Genomic DNA, 25352 nt, shown 5'->3' with positions numbered 1-25352 from the left:
CATTTCTCCTCCTGCATTCACTGGTCAAACCAGCCTCATCCTTTCCCATGTGACCCATGCCGTAAGCCTCCAGGCCCATCTGGCTCCCCAACGCATGAAGGCCCAACTGCCCAGCATGCATAATTGCATATTTCCTCCAGCATGCATTGTTTCTCCAACCGATTGCCAGGCCCAAAGGCCCAAGCATCTTGCTTCTTCAGCCTAGCCGCCCACGTGTCACTCCTTCATTGGCTGAAAATGGGTCAAAACCCACAACCGACTGCCAGGCCCAAAGGCCCAAGCATCTTGCTTCTTCAGCCCAGCCGCCTACGTGTCACTCCTTCATTGGCTGAAAATGGGTCAAAACCCACATCTGCCACCAGCCACTTTCAACCCATATTTTGTGGGTATTGGGCCTTGCAAAATTACTATTTTGAGCTTTAAAGCTCATCTATTTTTGTGCTTTTGAAAAAGGGTATTTTGACCATACACCAAAATAACTAGGTTAATATTTATAATAAGATTTGATTTTTCAAAATCATATTTTATTATTAATATTTCAGATTTATTTTGTAAACCCCATTTTATTGTTTAATTTCTCCCTCTATAAATAGGGACTCTTCTTTCACATTTTGTATGTAATTTTTAGAGTAGAGAAACTATAGCAAAATTTCCACTCACTTTATTCTCATATTTTCTTCTTAGAATTTTGTGAGAATCATGAGCATAATGGCCTAATCTTCCTAGGAAGGTTAGAGATGATTCCATATGCAAATAATGTTATTTTGCTACTTTGATTTACTATGTTCTTAATGTAATATATTTTAGTTATTTATATTCTTTCATCTCTATCTTTATTTTGTTATCTTTATTTACTTATGCTAATAGTATATAGGATTAGTCATGCTCTTTCTATGTGCTTCTAATTAGTAAAAGTAATATTGATACATAATTTTATGTCTAATCTTCTATTGCATTATTGCCCTTGGGTATTTTTCCATTTTTAGATTTTTCATAAGATTAACATTGTGCTTTTAAAGTAAAGAACTTTATAACTCAAATGAACTTTTGTTAGAAAAAACTATGGACTTTATTGTTATATTTTTCAAGTAAATGTTGGGATGTGAACTATTTACTTGTGTATTTTTGTAAATCGAGTAACCAAGTAACTAAACAAGCATATTGATGATTCTTGAAACCTTTCATTTTCTCAAACTCTTGATTGCATCTTACCTTTATTTCACTTATCTCATTTCATTACTTTATCAAAAATACAATACCAAAATCTCAAACCTCTTTCCATTTACAATTTTATTTACTTCTTGTTACTAACTTTTTGTGTTATATTCTACTAACCTTTTGATTTTAGGTTACTTCCTTGTGGATTGACCGCACGATCTTACTACAACTACCGCTTAGTGTAGTCACATTTTGGGCGTTAAATAGAGATACCTCGTCCTTATTTATAGAGGTTGGAGTCATTAATGTTAATCATCTATCATTAATACAAAATTCCCCCATTCTGAGGTGTTAATGCTGAATTAACACAAAAATGACTGCACTAAATAAAGGTTATGACCCAGGCGGATTGCACGAGGTCCATTGCAGAAAGTCGTGTACCAACTTTATGGAGAACATAATTATGACTATTAGGGTGCGACACATGTTTGCCCATGTCAGGCGGCGTTGTAGGAAATGCCGATTGTCGAGTGTACAAACTCGACACCACTAATCGAGGCCCACCAAAAGTTGTTAGATGATCTTCTGGTGGCTCATGCCCGCAGTGACTGACACCTGGTAGAGTCCTAAACCTGGAAGATGGGCGAATAAGAAGAACTTCTCGGGAAGTGGTCTCATACGGAGACATCCCCGCCTCGAGAACAGCCCTCGGGACGTGGCCTTGCTTAGAGACGTTCATGACCTGGAGATTGGCTCAGGGCATTCTCAGGACGTGGCCTTACTCAGAGATATCCTCGCCTCGAAGACAAACCTCGAGGCGTGGCCTCACTTGAAGACACCCACATCTTGGTCGGACTAGATTGCCTAGAAGAGTTCACACTCCGAGAACCTTATGTCTTGCCTTGTCACAAATCATTCCTAATTGACACGTGTCTGATAGTGAAAACACGGACAATAAACTTATTATACCATATGATAACTCATTAGTTTCTAAAATGAGCTTGAATGTTACAAAAATGTATCTTAAATAATAAGATATCATAATATAACATAAAAATAACTAATTGGTATATTAAGATGTCTACAAATAAGTTTTAGAGTCAACCAAATTGTACTGAAATAATATGATCTAAAAATAAAGCTTTTAATAAAAAAAAAACCAATTGGTATCTTATCGGCAGTATAAGTAACCAAAAGTTAACTTTTTACAATAAAAACAAAACAAAAAAATTTGGGAAGCGGGATTTTCTAATTTTTTTCCCAAATTCGGTATGCTATGGTGGCGTGACACCGATATTTGTGTAAATAATTTTGTTAAAGGTATTTTTATAAATAGTTCAAATTTTATGTATCTAATTGTAAATTTTCCATATTTTATATAGCTAGGTAATTCTAATGTTATATATTATTTAAGTTGATATTGTAGTTATATTTTTATCTATTAATTTTTTTAATATATGACATTTCCATCTACATGATAAAAATAGAAACCAAACTATTTTTTTTAGTAAGTTTTATAAATTTTGTCTAACGTGTGTCATCATTTAAATTAGGGTGTATGTACATACATTTATTCACTTACAAGCAAATTGTGAATATATATTTTTGGTTAGTGAAAATATAGAAATTTTTATATCTTATTTCTTCTTATGCATTCGAGTTGAATACTTTGGTTACAACGATAATTGATATTTTTTAATAAATTATTATTTTTCTTAATTAATTTATTGGTTATTTATGAGAAAATTTTAATTATCAATTACTAATTACGTCATATTTTTTTAATATTTGTACTCACGTAATATGTAACAATTTTTGCATGAACAATTATAAAAATAATTACTTTTTATAGAAAATTGTTGTGACACTATGACCACGGGTTCCCACTCCAATTATAATACAAACTAGGGTTGAGCATTGGGCGGGTTGGTCGGGTTACAAGGCATTTTTACCCGTCCAATGTCATAATCGGGTTAGCAAAAGTGACCCGTAACTTGCCCAATTAAGAAATTTTTTTTTAACCCGTCCAATAATTTGGGCGGGTTGGTCGGGTTAACCCGCCCACACCGAAATTGTATTTTTTTTGGGCGGGTTGGTCGGGTCAACCCGCCCAAATAAAAGTGGTATTTTTTTTTTTACATTTTTGTAATTTTTTTCTTTTAAATACTAGTACTAATAGTGTGAAGTTTATCTTTTTAAGCTTAAAACAATATTTTAAATTATAGTAAAAAAATTAAAACAAAACTTAATTAATTTATATATTTATTTGAATATATTAAAAATAATAAATTGATAATAAATTCTTAATTGGGCGGGTTGGGTTATATTGGGCGGGTTGATAATTATTTTCAACCAGCCCAATGTAACAATTGGACGGTTTAAATTTTGGTTGGTTTATTCGGATTGCGTTTTTTGACGGTATTTTCGGATTAGTTTGGGCGGATTATTCGGATTGGGCGAGTTGTAAAAATTTCTGCACAACCCTAATACAAACTTCATCAATCTAAATACACATCTCTTAATTCAAAATACATCTCACCAATAAAACCCAATTACACTGCTACCCTTCAAAATTCACCTAAAAACTTAATTCAATTTAAAAAATTAAAAAAATAATAAAGAAAGAATTTTCCAGCCATGGAAATTCGTGACAGGCATTAAAAACAAAAACGTGCCACAGTAAAAATTTATTTGTCTCATGTGAGGGATCTATAACCTCATATTGAGGTGATGGACTAAATAAGTCCCCTAAAAGATAAGTTTATCCAAACATTTTGAAATCAGTTTTGACACTTGGGGAATTTTATTTTATTTTTTTTTACAAATTTGGCAAATGCTCATTGATGGAAATTATGGAGTACATTGGTCATAATACATGGTGAATTTTTTTTTTATTAAGTAACTTTGTTTTCTATCTGAAATGCAAATTTAGTCTGATCATAAACAACGATATTACCATTACATAATACATAAATTAGACATACACGTGAAAAAACAGAAAACAATAAACTAATTTTTCTAAGAATAGAACCAGTGAGTGAACTTTCAATTTCTTATAAGGCAATATAACATATTTTATTTTTTAAAATGGATAACGAATATATTTAAATAAAGGATATTCCAACTAAACTTTATTGTTTTGTTTCAGAATCTTTCTAAATTTAATAACACATCTTTCTCCAAGGAAAAAAATAGTTTTGGTTTGCCTAAAATTGAATAGAAGCAAAACGTGTCACCCATCCACATGATTCTGAAATCACGTGTCCACTTCACACATAAAAAAAAATCTCTTTTACTCTTCTAAGGTCTAAAGCTTCCTTCTGAATGTTGACCCAAAAGACTAAACTACCCATGTGCTTATCCACTCGGCACGACTAGATCTCTCCATCAGTTGGGGGTAAATCTGGAAATAAAACTCCTGGACTAGAAATGCTTGGTCACGGCACAACAGATGATATCGTCCATCAACTTGATTTTGAGGGGTCCAAGTGGGACCCGATTCGCCACGTGGACCAATGAGGAAGTAGTTTTAGATGGGGCAGTCTCAGCCACTAATCTAGAGTCTCAGTTCTCAGCCACAAATTCCCACAAGTGAAAACTGGAAAACTCGTTTTTAGTATATATTTATTTCTCTTTATTATTATTATTTAATTTTGGATACAAATTCTCAACTCGCTTTGGTTTATTTTCATTTTTGTGATAAAAGAAACCAAACACACTGCTAAAGAACCAAAAGCCGCCTTCTTTCTTTTCCCATCTTTTATATTTTTCTCTGACTCCACAAAATCACATCACTCTCTCACTTCTTACTTGCGTTAATTCCTCATCTGGGTTCTCTTATTTCTCTCAATCATCAACTGGGTTCATTCTTTTCTCCTACAATTCATCACAGGTATGTATTTTTCCATCTGGGTTTCAAGTCTTTGTGTGTGTTAAGGTTTTGATCTGTCTGTAAAGAACCAAGGAAAAAGTCTTCTCAGGATTTGGTAAGAAGCTTTGAACTTGAGATTCCAAATTCAGAGCGCATATAAGATTTTAAGGTCATGATTTATGTTATCTTGAATATTTGGTTGATATAAATAATGTTTTATCAGGATTTGACTCTGATATGTGTGCATATATATATGGTAAGCTTTGTAGATGTTTGTATGGATAAGGTTGAGACTAAATTCTCAATCTGGTACCAAAAAAAAATTTGGATTAAAGTTAATAGGAAATCTGGTAGTACTGCTAGTCACCAAGAAAAATAAGGAATAAGTAGGAAAATTAGTTTAATTGAATAATCATTTAGTTACTTCTGTTTTAGTTCAGCAAACGACATCAGTTAATTATTGTTTAGACCATTTTATTTATTGTTTAAGAAATTAATTTTTTGTATTATGGGCTCATATTAGTAAGCCCAGAAATTCATGATTAACCTAATATTACTAATATAAATATAGAGTTATGGTCTTATTCCCAAGACTAATCATTGACTAGTTCTCTTTCTCCTCCATAGGAAAGAGAACTCATTCAACTTGATCAGTCTATGGAAGGCCTCAACCCCACGACCTATAAGTAACCATTGATTCAGGTACGCTTTCTACATGATAGTTTTGCAAATGTGATAAATTGTGTGTATAGTTCTCATATGTATTGTATGTATAGGTTTTATTGTCAATTTACATGTTTTGAGAGTATAATTTTCATACGTAGCTGTAGAGTTTGTTTTTGTACAACTCAATCATGTTGTAATTATTATCTTCATGTTTTGGTACAGATTTGAAATGATGGATTGGTGTCTTAAGAGTGGTGGCGGTGGTGCTGCTGTTGCTGCTGATGAGTGTATGGTTCCAATTCAGAAAGGTAGAAGGATATTGCCAGACAGACTTCCATCACCTGATAGTTGGCCAGAATGGGGAAGAGTAGGTGAGTTCGAAAGCTTTCAAACACATCACAAAGATGGTGCTTATGATCAAAAATTATTTGCTGAAGAACATTGCTTCAATGGAACAGCTCATCATGAGATGGAAGAAGATAGTTATTATGATAAGTATCAATCTAGTTGTCCTACTAACCATCAGCTTGGCCTGGCAGGATCCGCCCAGACAGATGACATTTTCTTGTACCAATCTTAACTTCTGTCATTATGATACTTGATTTAATGTCTCTACGAAGTTTCTTTGATTATTTTTTTTAAAAAAAAAAAGTTTCCTAGTTTCTTCATCGCCTTGCCTTATCATGATGGCTATTGCAGGCATAGGAGATCCAGTGGGAATTGAATTGCTTCCATTGTTTATCTTATTCTGCTCTAATTTATCATTGAACATTGGTGCAATTGATCAATTCATTAGCCATAGATGCTTAGTTCTACTTTTTGGGTATAGTATTGATTTTCTCTCGCTTACACACATCACTTGTTTTGTTGCTTTTTTAATGCAGTTCTTACTTGCTTGATGATTTTTCTGGGATGGAAAATATTGACAGATCCTACTGTTTATCGCCTAAATCTCAATGTGATGGGATGGTGTTCAATAGTAACCCCTTGAAAGGCATGACTTCAGATTCTCAAAATACTTCAAGTGATTTTCCAAGTCTGCGCCCAACATATCTTTCAACAATTGACATTGATGATTCCACTGCCTCAATGTTTGTCCCACGCAATTTGCAGAAAAATGATTTCCCACCCGTTCAGGTGAGATTTGACATTCCAGCAGCTTCAGATTATGGAACTTACAGGACAAGACAAGTATAGTGGTGGTTGAATCTTATGAGTTAAAGTTGAAGCATGTATTTCAATTCATAAGAAATCCTTCTAATCAAGAGAACTGGTAGACCACAAACATGAAGGAAAATAAAGAAAAAGCATATAAATTTGAAGTAACTTTTTTTATTTTTGTGTTAAGAGTTGTTTTGTGATATAATTAGCCTGTAATTCTTCAGAATGATATATTTGTTGTCTGACATATGATGAAACTCTTTGGTATTTCCAATTATCTCTTAAATTCTGATAAAAGTAATCAAATTTTTTAGAAAGATTTAGAAAATTAAAAGTAAATTTCTTTGCTGATAAATATATAGGTTCTACTGTTTTTAAGCTTTATTTGAAGTACTTATTCTGGATTTGGAAGGTGAAGGTTTATTGATCAATTATTTTGTCTTGTAAAGGCAACGAGGATGGATTTCTCAGTCAATTCTGAGAGTAGCAGCATGAGTAGATACACTGATGAAGAGCCGTCTCTTGAAGAAACTGTACTGCAGGGGCTTCAATCAGTGACGAAACAGGTGAATTTTTTTTTTTTTTAAGAAAAAAAGAAGCTAGATAGCTAGGTTTCTGTCAAATATTGTATTTATTTCTTGAGCAAGTTTTTGACAAAATTCAAACACAGCTCACAGAAAAGACACGACTTTCCCTCCGTGATGCACTGTACCGCCTTGCAAGAAGCTCAGAACAACGTCCCATGAGACAGAACCAAGATGGAGACCTATGTGTGGAAAATAATCCTTTGTGGAACTCTGACATGGAAACAAGGTACAGTTTTTACAGGCTAAAGTTTCTTGTTTCTCCTTATTGTGTTTGCCTTTATATTAGGATTCTAGTTCATTCCATGTTTACCCTTTACCCGAGTCTATGGGATTTCAGAGAAGGGAATGATTACAATACAAAACAATTTCTATAATTAAAACAACAAAAAGTCCCAAAAGGTAAGCTTGAGTCTCTTTTGGACACTTACATAGAAATTGTTATAGTTTTTTGGTCCCTAAACATTTTAAAATTAGGTGGGGAGCCTAGTTTCAAAAGATAATTAGTCAATCTTCGTTACATTTATAATGAACTATACTTTGCATGTGGTGTCGTTTCTGTTTTTTGAGGGTTCTGAAATATTGTTAGGATACTATTGCACAAAGAGCATTGCTGCTTGGCCTGAGGCGGAGTCCAGCCCGAGCCAGGTGGCTCTCACTTATTGGGTCATAAAAAGTATTAGTAGTATCTAACAAAGTCTAAAATTGTGTTACTGAAGAATGTCTTCAATTATAAACTTTCTGATCACAACTTTCCTTTTGATGCTCTCAGGTGTGGAACAAAGAAAGCAACAGAGACAGAGACCAACATCATTGACAGGGCTATTGCAAACCTGATGTTCAACAAAACCGAGTTGAACTACGAAGATCTTACTGGTGCAGCATCATCAAGCTCCAAAGATGAGATTGAGCAGTCGCCATCCGAGTACCAGTCATACACATCTCAAGCTCAGCAGCAGCAGCTGCAGCATTCAAATGTACTGGATGATGCTGACTTTGGTCAAATGTATGCTAGTGCGATGGAAATGGAAAGCTTGAGTTGCGATTTTTCTGGAAATGGTGTTTGAGTTTGAATCATTGTAATGATAATGATGGTGAATCACTGTTTTGATGATGATGGATTTCAAGTGGCATGTGAATGCTTTTTGTTATTTTTTTTGTTTGTAAATAATAATATCTTTAGTAGCTAGGGCAAGATTTAGATACAAACTTGCCGTGTCTGTTCCGCACAGTTTTGATCCTGAATCCAATTTTTTAGTTAATTAAAAACACCACTCTCAGTCTCTTATTATAATATTAGTTTCTCTATTATTGTTTTTTTCAGAAGAGTCAAAAGAAAAGAGTCCATTTTGGCACTTACAATTATCGAATCTATCTTTTCTTTTGTACAATTCTGGTCTCTTTTATAGCTTTTATAAATGTTTTCTTTTGATTTAACAATTTTTTACTACTTGTCCTTTTGTTATCAAACATAAGAAAACAACAATTTTTTTTTTCGCTTGGATTTCAGGTTGAATTTCATTCTATAATTTTTTATAAGTTATGATTTTACAATTAAATAATATCAAATATAAATAGGGATATTTTAATGTAATAACACTTTTACTAAAATATGAAAGAATGGAAATTATTTTATATTGTTTATATTATCAAAAAATTTAATTTGACTGCTTAAACTTACTAAATTATCATTTTTAATTAAAAATTTATAGAGAAATCACCCTATTTATGTTTTTTTCCAGTTTTTTTTTCATTTTTAAGGTGTTTTTTTTTGTTTTTAATTTTTACATATCATTTTTTCTTATATTTAGATTAAATAAACTATCTTTTTTTCTTTTCATTTTTACGTTTTATACAACAAAATGCTTAGTCCTTTTATTTCATTTTCTTCATCTATGGCTTCCCGGTTCTTCCCCGGCAAAGGTGAGCTACTCTTACTATTTTCTGGCGTGAGGGTGTAGCTGTTGGAACTTATAGATATATGTGTGAATTGTTAAAAATAGAAAATGTGCTTTATTGTCTCCCTAGAAGAAGAGTCTCACATTGCCTTATTTGTAAATGTATATATATATAGTGGACTTGAGCATTGGGGTTGTGCCCCAAGGGGTACCCACTTTTGTGGAAGAGGGAGGAGTCACACAAAGGTTCACCTGAACACCACACACGCGCACGCGCTGTCAGCGCCATCTGACCGAGCTAGTTGGTGTGGTGTGCACCTTATTATTTTTTTTTTGAAAAAAATTATTTATTAAAGTATTATTTTATTTAACAAAAAAACGTGATTACTTTTTGGTAAACATAAGACTTTTTCTCTTCAGTTTTTCTAGGGATCCAACTTCCTCTCCCACGATGAATCAACGTTTATATTCTCATTATTATCGATCCACTTCTTCTATAAAGTGCGATGGATTTCATGGGAAAAATACATCTCATTTTCGCATCAGAGAAATACTGGTTTTATTCATACGATTGATTCCGAGCAGTAACGTTTAAGGGTGTTTGTATTCGACGGTTCTCTACGGTGCAGTGGGGGTCCGATACAGTGTTCAACTGGGCTGTTTTATCCTGGAGATGATGGGGCTGATAGTCTGCTTGCACAATTCTGGGCAGTACCGCGAACGTCTTAAAGAGAGCAACCTAGTCCGCAACTCAACCTATATTATTAATTCGGTAATTTCGTTCTTGTTTTAATTTCTGCAGCAACTATTTCAAAATTTTTAAGACGTTTAGTTTCTGTCATGACTACTGATGATAACTCTGGTGTTGTTGACATTAATAAACCATTTCGTTTTGAGAGTAACCATTTTAAAAGATGGAAACAAGAGATGTTATTTTTTCTCACAATCAAAAAGGTTAACACTGCTCTGACTACTGATAAACCTATTGTCTCTGAAAATGCCGAGAAAGATGAAATAGAGAAACAAACTAAGGCATTAGAGGCTTGGGTCGAAAATGATTTTTTGTGCAAAAAATTCATTCTCAATGGTTTATCTGATGACCTTTATGATTATTATAATTCTGACAAAAATGCTAAGGAAATTTGGGACGCACTGTAAAAGAAGTATGACACTGAGGAGGCTGGAACCAAGAAGTACGCTGTCAGTTGCTACCTCAAATTCCAGATAACCGATGACAAGTCAGTGGAAGCCCAATCTCACGAACTTCAGAAAATCGCTCATGAAATCTTTTATGAAGGTATGTCTTTAGATGAACAATTTCAAGTTGCTGTGATTATTGACAAACTGCCCCCTACGTGGAAAGATTTTAAAAAATTTCTCAGGCACAAAACAAAAGAATTTTCACTGGAAAGTCTAATCACTCGCCTTCGTATTGAGGAGGAAGCTCGCAAACAAGACTAGAAAGAAGAAGTGCTTGTTGTATCCAGCAAAAACAACGCTAACAAAAAGTCCACTGCTGTTCTGAAATCCAATGGGAAAAACTTTAAGACATAGAATTGAAAGCAGAACTCAAACCGCAACAATCAACCTCGGAACAATAATCAGAATTGGAACCATCAAAGGAACAAAAATAGGCAGCAGCAACACCCCCCTAATAATAATAATAATAATAAGAAGAAGAAGAATGAACCTGCACCATTTCTGTGCTTTGTTTGCAACAGACCAGGTCATATGGCACGCAAGTGCAGGAACAGGCCAAGCTCTGCACCGCAGGCTAACCTGACAACTGAAGAGCCTTTCACGGCTATGATATCTGAGATCAACCTTGTTGGTGGATCAGAAGGGTGGTGGGTAGACACTGGCGCTTCTCGCCATGTTTGCTATGATCGAACTATGTTTAAGACATATACTGCTGCTACTGAGGATAAGAAAGTGTTGCTGGGAGATTCACATACTACGATTGTTGCTGGTATTGGAGATGTGGAATTAAAGTTTACCTCTGGAAGAAATGTGATTCTTATGGAAGTCATGCACACTCCAGAGATGAGAAATAATCTGGTCTCGGGTTACCTTCTCAACAAGGCGGGGTTTACACAGACTATAGGGGCTAATTTGTTTACTTTAACTAAGAATGAGATATTTGTAGGGAAAGGGTATGCAACTGAGGGAATGTTTAAATTGAATGCTTCTGCTTATATGTTGTGTACTTTTAATACTTGGCATGCTAGACTTTGTCACGTAAACAAGTGAATAATTAAGAATATGAGTAGTTTAGGCTTAGTTCCTAAATTATCTTTAAATGACTTTGAAAAATGTGACTATTGTAGCCAAGCTAAGATCACAAAAACACCGCACAAATCTGTGACTAGAGAAACTGAGCCTCTAGATTTAATTCATTTTGATATCTGTGAACTTGATGGAACATTGACCAGAAATGGAAAACGTTATTTTATCACTTTTATTGATAACTGTTCTGATTTTACATATGTGTACTTAATGAAAAATAAAAGTGATGCTCTTGATATGTTTAAATCTTTTGTGACTAAAATTGAAAATCAATTCAATAGAAAGATAAAGAGATTTCGTAGTGATAGAGGCACTGAATATGATTCTACCATGTTTATTGATTTTTATAACTCACATGGAATTATACATGAAAAAACTGCACCATACTCACCTGAAATGAATGGCAAAGCCGAAAGGAAGAATAGAACTTTTACTGAATCTGTTGTTGCTATTTTGCTTAATTCTGGTGCTGCATCTTATTGGTGGGGATAAATTTTATTGATTGTTTGCTATGTGATTAATAAAGTTCCAAAATCTAAAAGCAAAATTTCTCCTTATGAAATCTTGAAAAATAAACACCCAAATATCTCTTATTTTAAAACTTAGGGTTGTTTGGCATATGTTAGAATTCTTGATCCTAAAAGGATAAAATTGGCTATTAGAGCATATGAATGTGTGTTTATTGGCTATGTTGTTAATAGTAAAGCATATTGATTTTTTGATTTGAAAGACCATGTTATTTTGGAATCAAATAATGCTAATTTTTATGAACATAGATTTCCATTTAAATTGAGAAATAGTGGGGGTGCATCATCTAGTAACATGTCTGTGATTAGGGACATTGAGCATCATGAGGGGAATGGAACTGAACCTAGAAGAAGTAAAAGAGCTAGAGACTCTAAAGACTTTGGTTCTGATTTCTGTGCATATACTTTAGAGGAGGATCCTTCGAACCTCCAAGAAGCTTTGACCTCATTAGATGCTGACCTGTGGCAAGAAACCATTAATGATAAAATGGACTCTCGTGAGTCTAACAAAACTTGGCACTTAGTTGATTTTCCACCAGGATGTAAGACAATAGGATGAAAATGGATTCTGAAAAAGAAATTGAAACATGATGGTATTGTTGATAAGTATAAGGCACGTCTTGTTGCCAAAGGTTTTAGACAGAGAGAAAATGTAGATTTCTTTGACACATATTCACCTGTCACCAGAATAACATCTATTTGTGTGCTTATTGCTTTAGCTTCAATATATGATCTTGTTGTGCACCAAGTGGATGTTGAAACAGATTTTTTAAATGGTGAATAAGAAGAAGAGATTTACATGGACCAACCTGAGGGATTTGTGATCCATGGTCAAGAAAATAAAGTGTGCAAATTAGATAAATCTCTGTATGGTTTGAAACAGGTGCCTAAGCAATGGCATGAAAAGTTTGACAATCTAGTCATCTCACATGGTTTTAAAGTGAATGAAAGTGACAAATGCATTTATTATAAATCTGAGAATGACATTAGCACCATCATATGTTTATATGTGGATGACTTGCTTGTTTTTGGTTCAAACTTGCATGTCGAAATGATGTGAAATCTGTGCTATGTGAAAACTTTGACATGAACGATCTAGGAGAAGCAGTGATCCTTGGTATAAAGATCACTATGTAATGCCCCGAATTCTCTGATATGGTTTAGTGGCGGGATTAGTAGGCCGGGAGGGCCATATTTGTTTAATTATGCCATTAAATGATATTATGCATGTATATGTGAATTATGTTATAATATGATGTTAAATGCATGCATGCGGGTCCACATTTGTTTACAGGGGTACCTTGGTAATTTGGCCTGTTGAGGGCATAATTGTATATTTGTTTGCATGTCAATTATATATTGTGAGGCCACATTATAATGTGGATTGGTTTGAGTTATTCGGCATGAGACGATCTTTAAATATAAATTATTGGTTTGGTCATAACAGGCTTAAGCTTGGGGCTCGGAGTGAGTCTCGGGGTGATTTTAATGATTAGAGCGTTACCGGGAATTATAGGGTAACGAGATATGAATTATTGGTGTTTGAGATTAGCGGGAATTGGAGAGCGTTAATTATAATTAACGGTATAGGTTGGAAAGGACAATTTTGCCCTTGGGAAGGCTTTAGAAACCTTAAGTGACCTAGGGGCATTTAGGTCATTTGGTTTGGATGTATATGAGACTTTAGTGGCTGTAGAAAAACAGAGCAAAGAACTTTCCTTCCCGTACATCCTTTTCTCTCATTTCTCCGTTGAAGTTTTTGAGCCCAAATTGAGGAATCAAGCTAGGAAATCAAGGGGTTGAGTTCATAGAGTTGGTTCAGCCATTGAAGAGGATTTAATCTCAAGTTTGAGGTGAGTTTCAGCCATAAGTTTTCTGGTTTTACTCTGTTTTCTTTTAGTTTCAGCCTATGATTTCGTTGGGGATAGTTTGGATTAATGGAAGTTTTGATTGATGTTTAACTTGGGTTTTGATGAGGGTTTGATATAGATGATGTTTAGGGGTTGGATTGAGTGTTGGGATGAGGTTTGGAACTGGTTTGAAGGTTTGGTTTCAAGGAAAAACGCAGGGGAAGAAAGCTGGTGCTTGCTGGTTTGTGTAAAGGGCCGCGGCATGGCTATGGTGAGCCGCGACCTATGTTGGTTTCTGGGGTGGAAATGCCTCTGTCAGAGAGGTGAGCCGCGGCATGGCTGTGGTGAGCCGCGGCCCATAAGGGAATTTTTGGCCAGAAATGTGTTTTTAGCTTGGGGATTTAAGCCTTAGGCCTCGAGATCGATCCTACTACCCGGTTTAGTAGGATTCGATGTCTCGGAGGCTAGGTTTTGATTTGGGAACCCTTTGTTATCATTTTTATTGATGGAATCCCATAATTGGTTATGACCAGGTAACCGCTAAAGGACCAAAAGATTGATCGTTCTCAGTGGTCGTTCTTATATTAATTTTCACTCGAACCAGAGGTAAGAAAACTGCACCCTGTGTATGTATGACATGCATGATTATTATTGAGGCATGTTGATTGATAAATGTGGACATGGATTGCCTATTAAATGCTAGAAAATGTTGAATACTTGTATATGTATTGATTAGTCAGGGACACTGACCTAAAGAGTCAGAAATGGCATAGCGTCATGAACGCCGAGCCAAATGAAGATTAGATCTAATTGATATCAGCAAAGAATAACTCATATGGGGTATTAACGCTGGACCGACTCTAAGGTCGATGAACTTATAAGCGCTTGTATGATCTAAGACCAGTTATTCAGAGCCAGGGCATATGGCCCCGGTGACTGTTTGTCACATGGCTAGGGAACATTGTTCCAAGGTTATGACTCTATGGTCATGAGGGAGGTTATGTTGGTGACTATTCACCATACACCTATCATGTTCAAACTTATGAAAGGCTCACTTATCTGTTAAGCTCTGGTGACCCTATCGTCACATGGCTGGAGGGTGTTGTCCCTGTAATTAGTGACTCTTGCGATAGTCACCTATTTGTTTGGACTGATGGTCCTGAATGATTATTATGATCATTGTTGATATTATATCATGCTTTATTGCGTTTTCTTGCTGGGCCTTGGCTCATGGGTGCTATGTGGTGCAGGTAAAGGGAATGAAAAGCTCACCTAGCCTTGAGTGGAGAGCTTAGGTGGTGATGTGTACATATGTGGCCGCTTGACCACCACGGCCAAGGCGTTCTCAGAGGAACTAGGGGGTTTACCCTATTTTTGCCGCTTAGGTCGGCATGATTGCAAATTTAAAACTGTAATGACCATTTTGTACTGAGAACAACTTGTAAATGTTTTGATTAGCTCTGCAGAGCAGTTTGTAATGAAAGATATCCATTCCTTTTTATTAGTTTTATACCTTAACTAGTTAATTATACTTAGAGCACGTTTTTGACCAAAGGACTCGGGTAGCGGGTCAAATTTCCGGTTCACCGTAACTCTTCTGGGGTAACCAGGGTGTTATACACTAGGCCTGAAAAGGGAGTTTCTTTAGATCAATCTCATTACATTGAGAAGATCTTAAAGAAATACAATTACTTTAACTGTAAACCTGCGTGTACACCATATGATCCCAGTGTAAAACTCTTTAAGAACACTGGTGATGGTGTAAGACAAACAGAGTATGCAAGCATCATTGGCAACCTTAGGTATGCCACTGATTGTACTAGACCCGACATTGCCTATGTTGTGGGACTACTGTGCAGGTTTACTAGTAGACCTAGTGTTGAGCATTGGCATGCTATAGAACGGGTCATGAGGTACCTTAAGAGAACTATGAACCTTGGATTACATTATCATAAGTTTTCTGCTGTCCTTGAAGGATATAGTGATGCTAACTGGAACACCTTGTCAGATGACTCCAAGGCAACCAGTGGCTATATTTTTAGCATAGCTGGTGGAGCTGTTTCATGGAAGTCTAAGAAACAGACTATTCTGGCTCAATCTACAATGGAGTTAGAAATGATAGCACTAGCTACTGCTAGTGAAGAAGCAGGATGGTTGAGAGGCCTGCTAGCTGAGATCCCTTTATGGGAAAAACCGATACCAGCTGTATTGATCCATTGTGATAGTACCGCGGCTATTGCAAAAATTCAGAACCATTATCACAACGGTAAAAGAAGTCAGATACGATGTAAGCACAATACTGTTAGAGAGTTCCTCTCTACAGGAGCTGTAAGAGTGGATCATGTCCGCACTGATGAAAATTTAGCTGATTCTTTGACAGAAGGATTGGCTAGAGAAAAAGTCCTTAAAACATCGAAAGGAATGGGAATATTGCCCTTAGAATGATGAGTCACACATGATGGTAACCCGACCTATAGACTGGAGATCCCAAGAAATAGGTTCAATGGGTAATAACAAGTTATGATGTGGTATGAGTTAGATCATGTTGTTACTTAAAGTTAACTTGAAGCATGAATTCCTGAAGGGATATAAGGTTGAGTTAATAGAAACTCTTAATGAGATCTATACTCTATGTGGAGTGGAGTACCAAACTACAGGAGTACTCTTGATAGACTCACCTACATGAATGTGGAAGTGGGGTCGCTTCCTATGAAATCTTGGGAAAATTTCTAGAGTGTTCACTATACTGGGATAGACGTGCATGGCCATTAAAGCATGGGCTTTTGGACTACACCCTAGAAAGATTGTGTGTGGTGCAATGTTAGAGATAGAGTTCAAGACTATGTATCACTCTAGTATATTCTAAATTGCATTCACTATGAAAAGGTTCAAGTCGAGAGATACCTTCGTTTATGCTCAATCTTATTGTTTTAGGTTACTGCTCGATGAAAAAAAATATTTTTAATAATTCAAGTGGGGAATTGTTGGAACTTATAGATTATGTGTGAATTGTTAAAAATAGAAAATGTGCTTTATTGTCTCCCTAGAGGAAGAGTCCCGCATTGCTTTGAAATGCTTATTTGTAAGGGTATATATATAGTGGACTTGAGCATTGGGGTTGTACCCCAAGGGGTACCCACTTTTGTGGAAGAGGGAGGAGTCACACAAAGGCTCACCTGAACACCACACACGCGAGCGCCGCTGCCGCCGTCCGACCAACCCAAGCTGAGCTGGCTGGTGTGGTGTGCACCTTAATTTTTTTTTTTGAAAAAATTTATTTAATAGAGTATTATTTTATTTAACAAAAAAACGTGATTAAATTTTTTGGTAAACAGAAGACTTTTTCTCTTCAGTTTTTCTAGTGATCCAACTTCCTCTCCCACGATGATTGATTCCGAGCAGTAACATTTAAGGGTGTTTTTATTTGACGGTTCTCTACGGTGTAGTGGGGGTCCGAAATAGTGTTCGACTGGGCTGTTTTATCTTGGGGATGACGGGGCTGATAGTCTGCTTGCACAATTCTAGGTAGTGTCGCGAACGTCTTAAAAAGAGCGACCTAGTCCGTGACTCAATCCAGATTATTAATTCGATGATTTCGTTCTTGTTCTAATTTTTGCAGCAACTATTTTAATAGTAGCTCATCCCTCCTCTCCGCCACCACCGCTTTTATTACATCGGTCGCAGCCGCTCCACAACATCATTGATCTCTCATCGGTTGTGTTAATGTATCTTTCTATGTATACACACACACACACACATATATATAGGGAGCGACTGCAACACATCCCTTTTTTTTGCAACATCGGTGCATCCTTTTTCTATTTCGGCACCTGAATAGTTATAATCCTAAATTTTTTTATATGATGGTGTACATTATAGCTATCTAAAACATCCTAAAAATTTTCAAGAAATTCTGAATAAATTATGGTACCAAAACAGGGTCTAAACTGTTTGTTGCACGCGTGCCTGTTTTTTTGTGTACGCGTAAAAAATTTGACAGTTTGAATTCTATTTTCGGCTTAATAAACTATTTAGAGTTTCTTGAAATTTTGCAGGATATTCTAAATACCTACATTGTACACTTTCATATAATTTTTTTTTGGATTATATCTATCCAGGTGCCGAAATAGAAAAATGATGCACCGGTGTTGCAAAAAAAATGATGCGTTATAGTCATTCCCTATATTTATATATGTACATGTATTATCTATTGCTGTAGTCATGAATCACTTATATATTTGCTTCAAACTTGTGAAATGAAAGATTTACAAGTCCATCATCTTAGCTTAAAACCTATGATCTGGTTTTGTAGAAAAATGACAAGAGTGAAATGTACACGGTAACACATGGGAGTTGTTTTTGAAGTTTAAATTTTAGGATGTTAAATTAAATTGTTAGTAGATTTAGGAGATATAGAAGTATGTTTTGCATCATGTATTGAGTTTTTCTCTTATTAGAATAATTCACAATTATATTGGGTTCTTTATTTGTTCCTTTCCAGAAAGCCAATTGGGTTTCGCTTTTACTTTTGGAATAATGTGAATTGGATTCTTAGTGAGTATTGCTCATTTTGATTTATAAATTTTTGAAGTTATGATTATTTTTTATGCAACAATGCTTCTGGTTAAGATAAAAGAAAAACTGCACTTCACATGTTTAGTAAAATGCCTTAGAGACATAATATGGTGTATAGAAATTTAGACATATGTATTATATACTTGATTACAACTATATCTTCATGCTGATAGCTCAACATCACGTTGAGTAAAGCTCAAGTGCTTTTTTTTTCTACTCTTTTTTTTTCTTTCTATTTTATATACTTTTCTCTAATTTTCTTCATTGTGTACTAATGTCGAGAGTCTATTCTCTCTACAGTTCAAAAGTTATAATACTATGTGAGGTATCAAAAACTAATTATTTTCATACATATTATACACATTGGACAACAAGGTATTGTTTTTGCTACAGATTATTTTCATATAGATTTTAGTTGTGAAATTTCTTTTGAAGAAGCCAAATATAAACAAAAAGGAGCAATCATAAACTTTATATACATATATATAACTCATAGTTTATAATTAGTCAACAATACATAATGATACATAAGAAGTACAACCAAACTGAAACTCAATTATTCACACTAACTATGTGAATTTCAATATATATTGTTGCTACCATCGAATAGAAACCAATCATTACTTCACTACCATTCTCACATCATATTTTGCAGGATGAAAGTTCAAAGCAACATAACATTAGAATTCACTTGCAAATGTAAAAAAGAGATTCACTAGAGAGAGGAGAATGATCAAAGACCTTTAGTGAGATTTCCTTGGCTACCTTAAAAGTTGCGCAAAGAAAAACAATTAGTGAGAAATCACTGCACCAGAAGTGTCCTGAGAAATTGCAAGGATTGGATGAACTGGATGACATGGAATTTATAAAAGTTGTTAATGTTCTCAAGAATGACAAAAATGCAGTTGCTTTCATGACTATAAAAGAATCTCATCAATTAATCTGGTTGAGGTCTCAATGGCCAGCAACATACTATTAGTTTTAATTTTTGTTTGTTGTAGAAAATATCTTGTATTACTTAATCAAAGAGAAACTCAACTTGACTGCCTTTTTTTTAGGAGTATTATCCTTCTAATTTACACTGAACTCACTTATACCTGACTCACTTATATCTGACAATGAATATTTGATCAAATTGAGTTGGGTCTATCTTGATGAATCTGAGGGTGTGGTTCTGAACTCTAAACATGAACACAAACTTGTCCTGTAAATCATATGATATGATTATATGCTATGTAGTATGGGCTTATGTGGAGTTTGATGCATGGCTTGCTCTATGAAAAACACAACCCCAAACACAGATTGTTTCAGATTTTGGGTCCATTTAGATATGATTAAAATAAGGTGTCATATGTTGGGCAGCTAGGTGGTTGTCACCCATGGTATGTTAGTGAGTTCTTTTAAGGTATATTTTTGTTGAATGTTTTTTTAATGTAATAGATAACTCATGAACACATTCAGAGAATAAACAAAAACTCTTAAGGGTTAAGGCCAAATTAAATGTATATTATCAAGTGAATGGATAGATACTCATTAGTGTTGGGGGAGAGTGAGATAACACCACCACAAGAAATAGAATCTACACAAAATTTGGATTGACAGAGACTTAAAAAAAATTGAGAAAGAACATTCAAACCCAAGTAGAACAATGGTGTTCTTCAACTTTGATGAAGCTTCAAACCCTAGGCAAGATCACCACTTTGAGCAAACCAAACACAAAAACATGGCTTATACACGTTGCAAAACACTGTCCGAATACTCTATTTCTTAGCCACCATTGATGCTTAAGGCATTCTCCTAAGGAAATGAGGATTGAGATTGAACAAGCATTCAACTCTCAAAGTCAAGCACTTTCTTTGAGAGTTCTTCAAGAAAACTTAGAGATTCTTGGAGCTAGAGATAGAGAGGGTAGAGAGAGATTGGAAAGAGTGATCAAGTCTCCCAAATCACTGTTTTTGACCCTTATATGGAGTAGGCACCGTCATTATATCTAACAAATGGAATTAGACTTGAAAAACACGTCATTTAGAGAATTTACGATATTTCACGTAAAACAGCAGGCGACGCGTCGCCTGCATGTAGGCGATGCATCGTTAATTAGTGGTGAAAAATGCATATTTATTGATTTTAATGGTCAAAATAAATTAAGTTTGATTAATATTTTCATGGAATTAATACAATTTATTTTATAAATGAAAATATTTGATTATGATTTAATTTATTGTTATTTTGTAGGAATTAAAGTTGCATTTTGACATAAAGAAAAAGAAAGAAGAAAGAAAGAATCAAAAGTGAAAAAAAGAGCCCAAAATGAGCCCAAACAAGCCCACGCCAAAGCTTGCCACCACCTGGACACGTGACGCACCTCTATTGGTTGCACTTGGTCAATACTTTCAGCCACCTTTCAACCCAATTTTTGTGGGTTTTGAGTCTTGCACCTTTCCATTTTGAGCTCTTAAGCTCATATTTTGCAGTGTTTTAGAAAAATGGCAAAATGACCATTCACTAAAATAACTAAATTAATATTAATAATAAGATTTGATTTTTCAAAATCATATTTTATTATTAATATTTCAAATTTATTTTGTAGACCCTATTTGTAGTTTAATTTCTTTTTAGTCATTTTCTCCTTCTATAAATAGGGACTCTTCTTTCACATTTGGGATGTAATTATTAAAGTAAAGAAACTATAACAAAATTTCTACTCACTTTCTTCTCATATTTTCTTCTTATAATTTTGTGAGAATCATGAGCATAATGGCCTAATCTTCCTAGGAAGGTTAGGGATGATTTCATATGCTAGTAATGTTATTTTGCTACTTTGATTTACTATGTTCTTAATATAATGTATTTGAGTTATTTATGTTCTTTCATCCGCATCTCTATTTACTTGTGTTAATAGTATACATGATTAGTCATGCTCTTTCTATGTGTTCTAATTAGTAAAAGTAAAATTGATACATAATTTTATGTCTAATCTTCTATTGCATTATTGCCCTTGGGTATTTTGTCATTTTTAGATTTTTCATAAGATTAACATTGTGCTCTTAAACTAAAGAACTTTATAACTCAAATTGACTTTTGTTAGAAAAGAATATGGACTTTAATGTTAGATTTTCCAAGTAAATGTTGGGATGTGAACTATTTACTTGTGTATTTTTGTAAATCAAGTAACTAAGTAACCAAACAAGCATATGGATGATTCTTGAAACCTTTCTATTTCTCAAACTCTTGATTACACCCTATTTTTATGTCACTTGTGTCATTTTATCATTTTATCAAAAAGACAACACCAAAATCTCAAATCTCTTTTCATTTCCATTTTTATTTATCATTTAATTACAACATTCTATTCTTTTTCAAGGGATTTTAGTTTCAACAACTTAATTGGACAAATTCTAGACTCTCTTTTCAACTTGAGTTCACTCTTAAAGCTGTAATAAATGAAATATCCACTTAGTTGTATCACATACCTCCTTAATAGCTAGTCTTAAAGGTTATTGAATTAGGTGTTTATGCTTTCCTTAATCAGGTTTCTTGGGAACAACAAAATAAATGGTACTTTGTCTAAACAAAAAGTTCATTCTCTTCTCAATATGTAAGTTCCTACTAATTAACTTGAACTATAGGGGTCTGAATTTCATTTATTTAATTGATCACCTAAAACAAAATCAAAAGTTCATATGTACTTAGTTTATATTATTGTTACTCGATTTCCCTACTCACAATTGATGTTGTTGTTGTTGTTGTTGTTATGTTATACCTGTAGAGATGTATCTTTCAACAATTTAGTAGGGAGTTTTCCTTCTTGAGTCAATAAACCAGATCTACACCTGTATTTCTTTTGATTCTCAAAAAACATTTTTCTTTTTTGATAAAAACTCTCTAGCTTGATACTTTTGTTTACTTCCATAGGTTAGTAGTTTACTAGTTTTGTTGCTACTCTTCTTTTCATTCAATGAATAAGCTAACATGGATACTAATATTAATTAATTTTCTTTTGTTTTGGATAATATGAAGCAACTTATTTTGGAACAACTTCACAATTGAAAGCTCCAACAACAGGTTGGTTTTAATGCTTGGTGCTTCTTTCTTTGCATGGTTTTTGTGCTATTAATAGCTGTGCTTGTTTTTTTTTCAGTGATATTCTTTCAGGATTGAAGTGCCTTCAACGAAATTTTGATATCAGAAAAGTGGCAGGCCATGTCTCCTTTCATGTTGTGGAGAAAGTATTCACAGCTCAAGTATCAGAAAACTACCTTGAAGTTCATCTGTTTTGGGCTGGGAAAAGGACTTGTTGCATACCAAAGCAAGGTACTTATGGCCCTTCTATTTCAGCCATCAGTGCTACTGCAGGTAATGTGGAATTAAACAAAAATTTGATAAGTAATTGTTTTCCTCCCATGTATATAGATTTGTATCAAGTTTTGACTATAGTTTTGTCCAGATTTTGAACCTACTATTAGTAACAAGCCTCCAAGTAGTAAAAAGAAAACTGCTTGAGCCTACTGTTGGTAAAATGTTACTATAGCATGTTGCATAATCCTATAAATTTCAGAAATAGAATAGAAAACCATTATAGTCTACTACATAAACATCAAGAGCCATGACATATAGTGCTTTTTTTTTTTTTTTTCATTTTCAAAGTTCTTGGGAATGGATGTTAGACCTTTCACTTTCATTTATGCTGAACTAAAGATGGCAACAAACAATTTTGATTCTGCTAATAAGTTAGGAGAGAGTGGATTTGGACCTATCTATAAGGTAAGTCATTGTTTTCATCACTTTCATTTTGTTTGCAAAAGTTTTCATAACACTTGAACAATAAATGTTAGTACTTTTTAAGCATACAATTTGACAAAGTAGAAAAGTTTTTTTTGGCTATTTGTCACTATATGTTACTGTGTCAAATTCATTATTTTCATTCCATTAAATCAACTCCATTCTCAACAGGGATCACTTGATGATGGAAGAGTGATAGTTGTGAAGCAACTGTCTATGACTTCTCATCAAGGAAAGAGCCAGTTTGTGGCTGAAATTGCCACAATATCTGTTGTCCAACACTGAAACTTGATCAAATTGCATGGATGTTGTATTGAGGGAGGCAAACAACTTCTTGTTTATGAGTATCTAGAAAACAAGAGTCTTGATCAAGCACTTTTTGGTATAAAAATAACACTCATGATGCTTATACAATTACATGTACTAAACAAGGCTAATAATGTCTATGTCTGGCATGATAAGGGAATAATAGCTTAAAGCTAGATTGGTCAACACGTTTCGACATTTTTTTAGGTATAGCAAAAGGTCTAGCTTATCTTCATGAAGAGTCACAACTAAGAATCGTCCACAGAGATGTGATGACAATAAGACTCACATTAGTACTCATGTTGCTGAAACAATGTAAGATAATTTATCATTGAAGAAATTTAGTCACCCTACTTCTATGCATGATCATGTAACAAAAAATAACCATGGATGATGATGATGATGATGCAGTGGCTATCTTGCACCAGAATATGCCATGCGCGGACATCTTACAGAGAAAGCTGACGTGCTTGCTTTTGGTGTTGTGGCGCTAGAGACTATCAGTGGCAGGCCGAACTCTGCTCCTAATTTGGAAGAAGAACAAATATATCTTCTTGAATGGGTACATAATTCCTTACTATTCAATGTATATGTTTTAGCTATGGATTCACAACACAACAATGCCCAATTCTAATTAATTTGTGCTTCTCTAGGCTTGGAACATACAAGAACAAAACAATGAAGCTGGTCTTGTGGATTCAGAGTTATCCGAATTCGACGAAGATGAAGTGAGAAGACTCATAAGAGTAGCTCTTTTATGCACTCAAACATCACCAACATCAAGGCCATCAATGTCTAGAGTTGTGGCAATGCTTTAAGGAGATATTGAAGTAAGCACTCAAATCTCAAGGCCTGGTTACTAGGCTGACTGGAGTTTGGATATTCTAAGCAGCATATTAAGTGATGTTGCAACTATAGGAACTGATTCTACCTACTATGATTTTCCTGCTAGTACGAGCATGGTGGGGGATGCATTGCCATCGCCTGCGAAAGGCACCACTCGTCCAATTCTTCAAAGCTACTGTTGGGGTTTTATGCCCTAATTAAAACTCAAATTCTTTGTAATCTCATTTTATTATCAATAAAAGAATAGAAATAATTTTTTTGACTTGGTCAATCACTTTGCTCACATGTTTTATTTTCATGATTATTTGTTTAATATAAACTTCTATTAAATCCCGAGCATATATCTAATCTTATTTATAATCACAGTGGAATATAAATATGATTATATGTTCAAAATAAGTTAGTCCTAAGATTAGTCAGTGCACCGGATTTACACTGACTTGCCAATCTACGATATGATCTACTTACACATTACAGTGTTATGTTCTTTCCAGAACATTAGCAAAGTAGATAAGATCGGATGTATTTGATACATCGGACAAGACCGATATTGACAGTTGATAAGATAAGTAAACATACCGTTATTATCTATTCTAGTCATATCATATAGTTGACCATAGGTCAATTCAATCTCAATTCTGAGTGGTTAGTATTCTAACTGATTGTATTATTTAAGTTCTTTGACTTGTTCGTTACCAGCTTACCCTACGGACTAGCCCATACTTACATCTTGGGAACTCGGTAGTATAATTGAGTGGGAGTGTTAATCATAGATATGAACATCTATAGCTTCTGATGAAGAAGTGAAACGACGGTTTCCTTTTAGTTTAGTTCAAGGTGTT

The 25352-nt window shown here is 34.5% G+C and overlaps 1 protein-coding gene and 1 pseudogene across 4 annotated transcripts; both read left to right on the top strand.

The window, feature by feature from the left end:
• Nucleotides 1-4815: 4815 nt before the first annotated feature.
• Nucleotides 4816-8714, top strand: LOC133798703 (protein LNK3). Of its 4 annotated transcripts, XM_062237143.1 has the most exons (8): nt 4817-5050; nt 5657-5731; nt 5918-6066; nt 6154-6262; nt 6580-6832; nt 7306-7422; nt 7527-7669; nt 8213-8714. In XM_062237143.1, the coding sequence occupies exons 3-8, from the start codon at nt 5925-5927 to the stop codon at nt 8505-8507; spliced, it is 1059 nt and encodes a 352-aa protein (XP_062093127.1). In that variant the 5' UTR covers nt 4817-5050; nt 5657-5731; nt 5918-5924; the 3' UTR covers nt 8508-8714. The 4 variants fall into 4 exon arrangements, with proteins under 4 accessions (XP_062093126.1, XP_062093127.1, XP_062093125.1 ...); XM_062237141.1 differs by having other exon boundaries at nt 5918-6262; XM_062237144.1 differs by lacking the exon at nt 6154-6262 and having other exon boundaries at nt 4819-5050.
• Nucleotides 8715-19432: 10718 nt separating this feature from the next.
• Nucleotides 19433-24527, top strand: LOC133796287 (probable LRR receptor-like serine/threonine-protein kinase At1g56130; annotated as a pseudogene).
• Nucleotides 24528-25352: the final 825 nt, after the last annotated feature.

Source organism: Humulus lupulus, chromosome 8, assembly GCF_963169125.1.
Source record: "Humulus lupulus chromosome 8, drHumLupu1.1, whole genome shotgun sequence".
In the NCBI taxonomy this organism is placed as follows: Eukaryota; Viridiplantae; Streptophyta; class Magnoliopsida; order Rosales; family Cannabaceae; genus Humulus; species Humulus lupulus.
The sequence above is the reverse complement of the archived record's forward strand: the minus strand, read 5'-3'. Positions and strand labels throughout refer to the sequence as shown.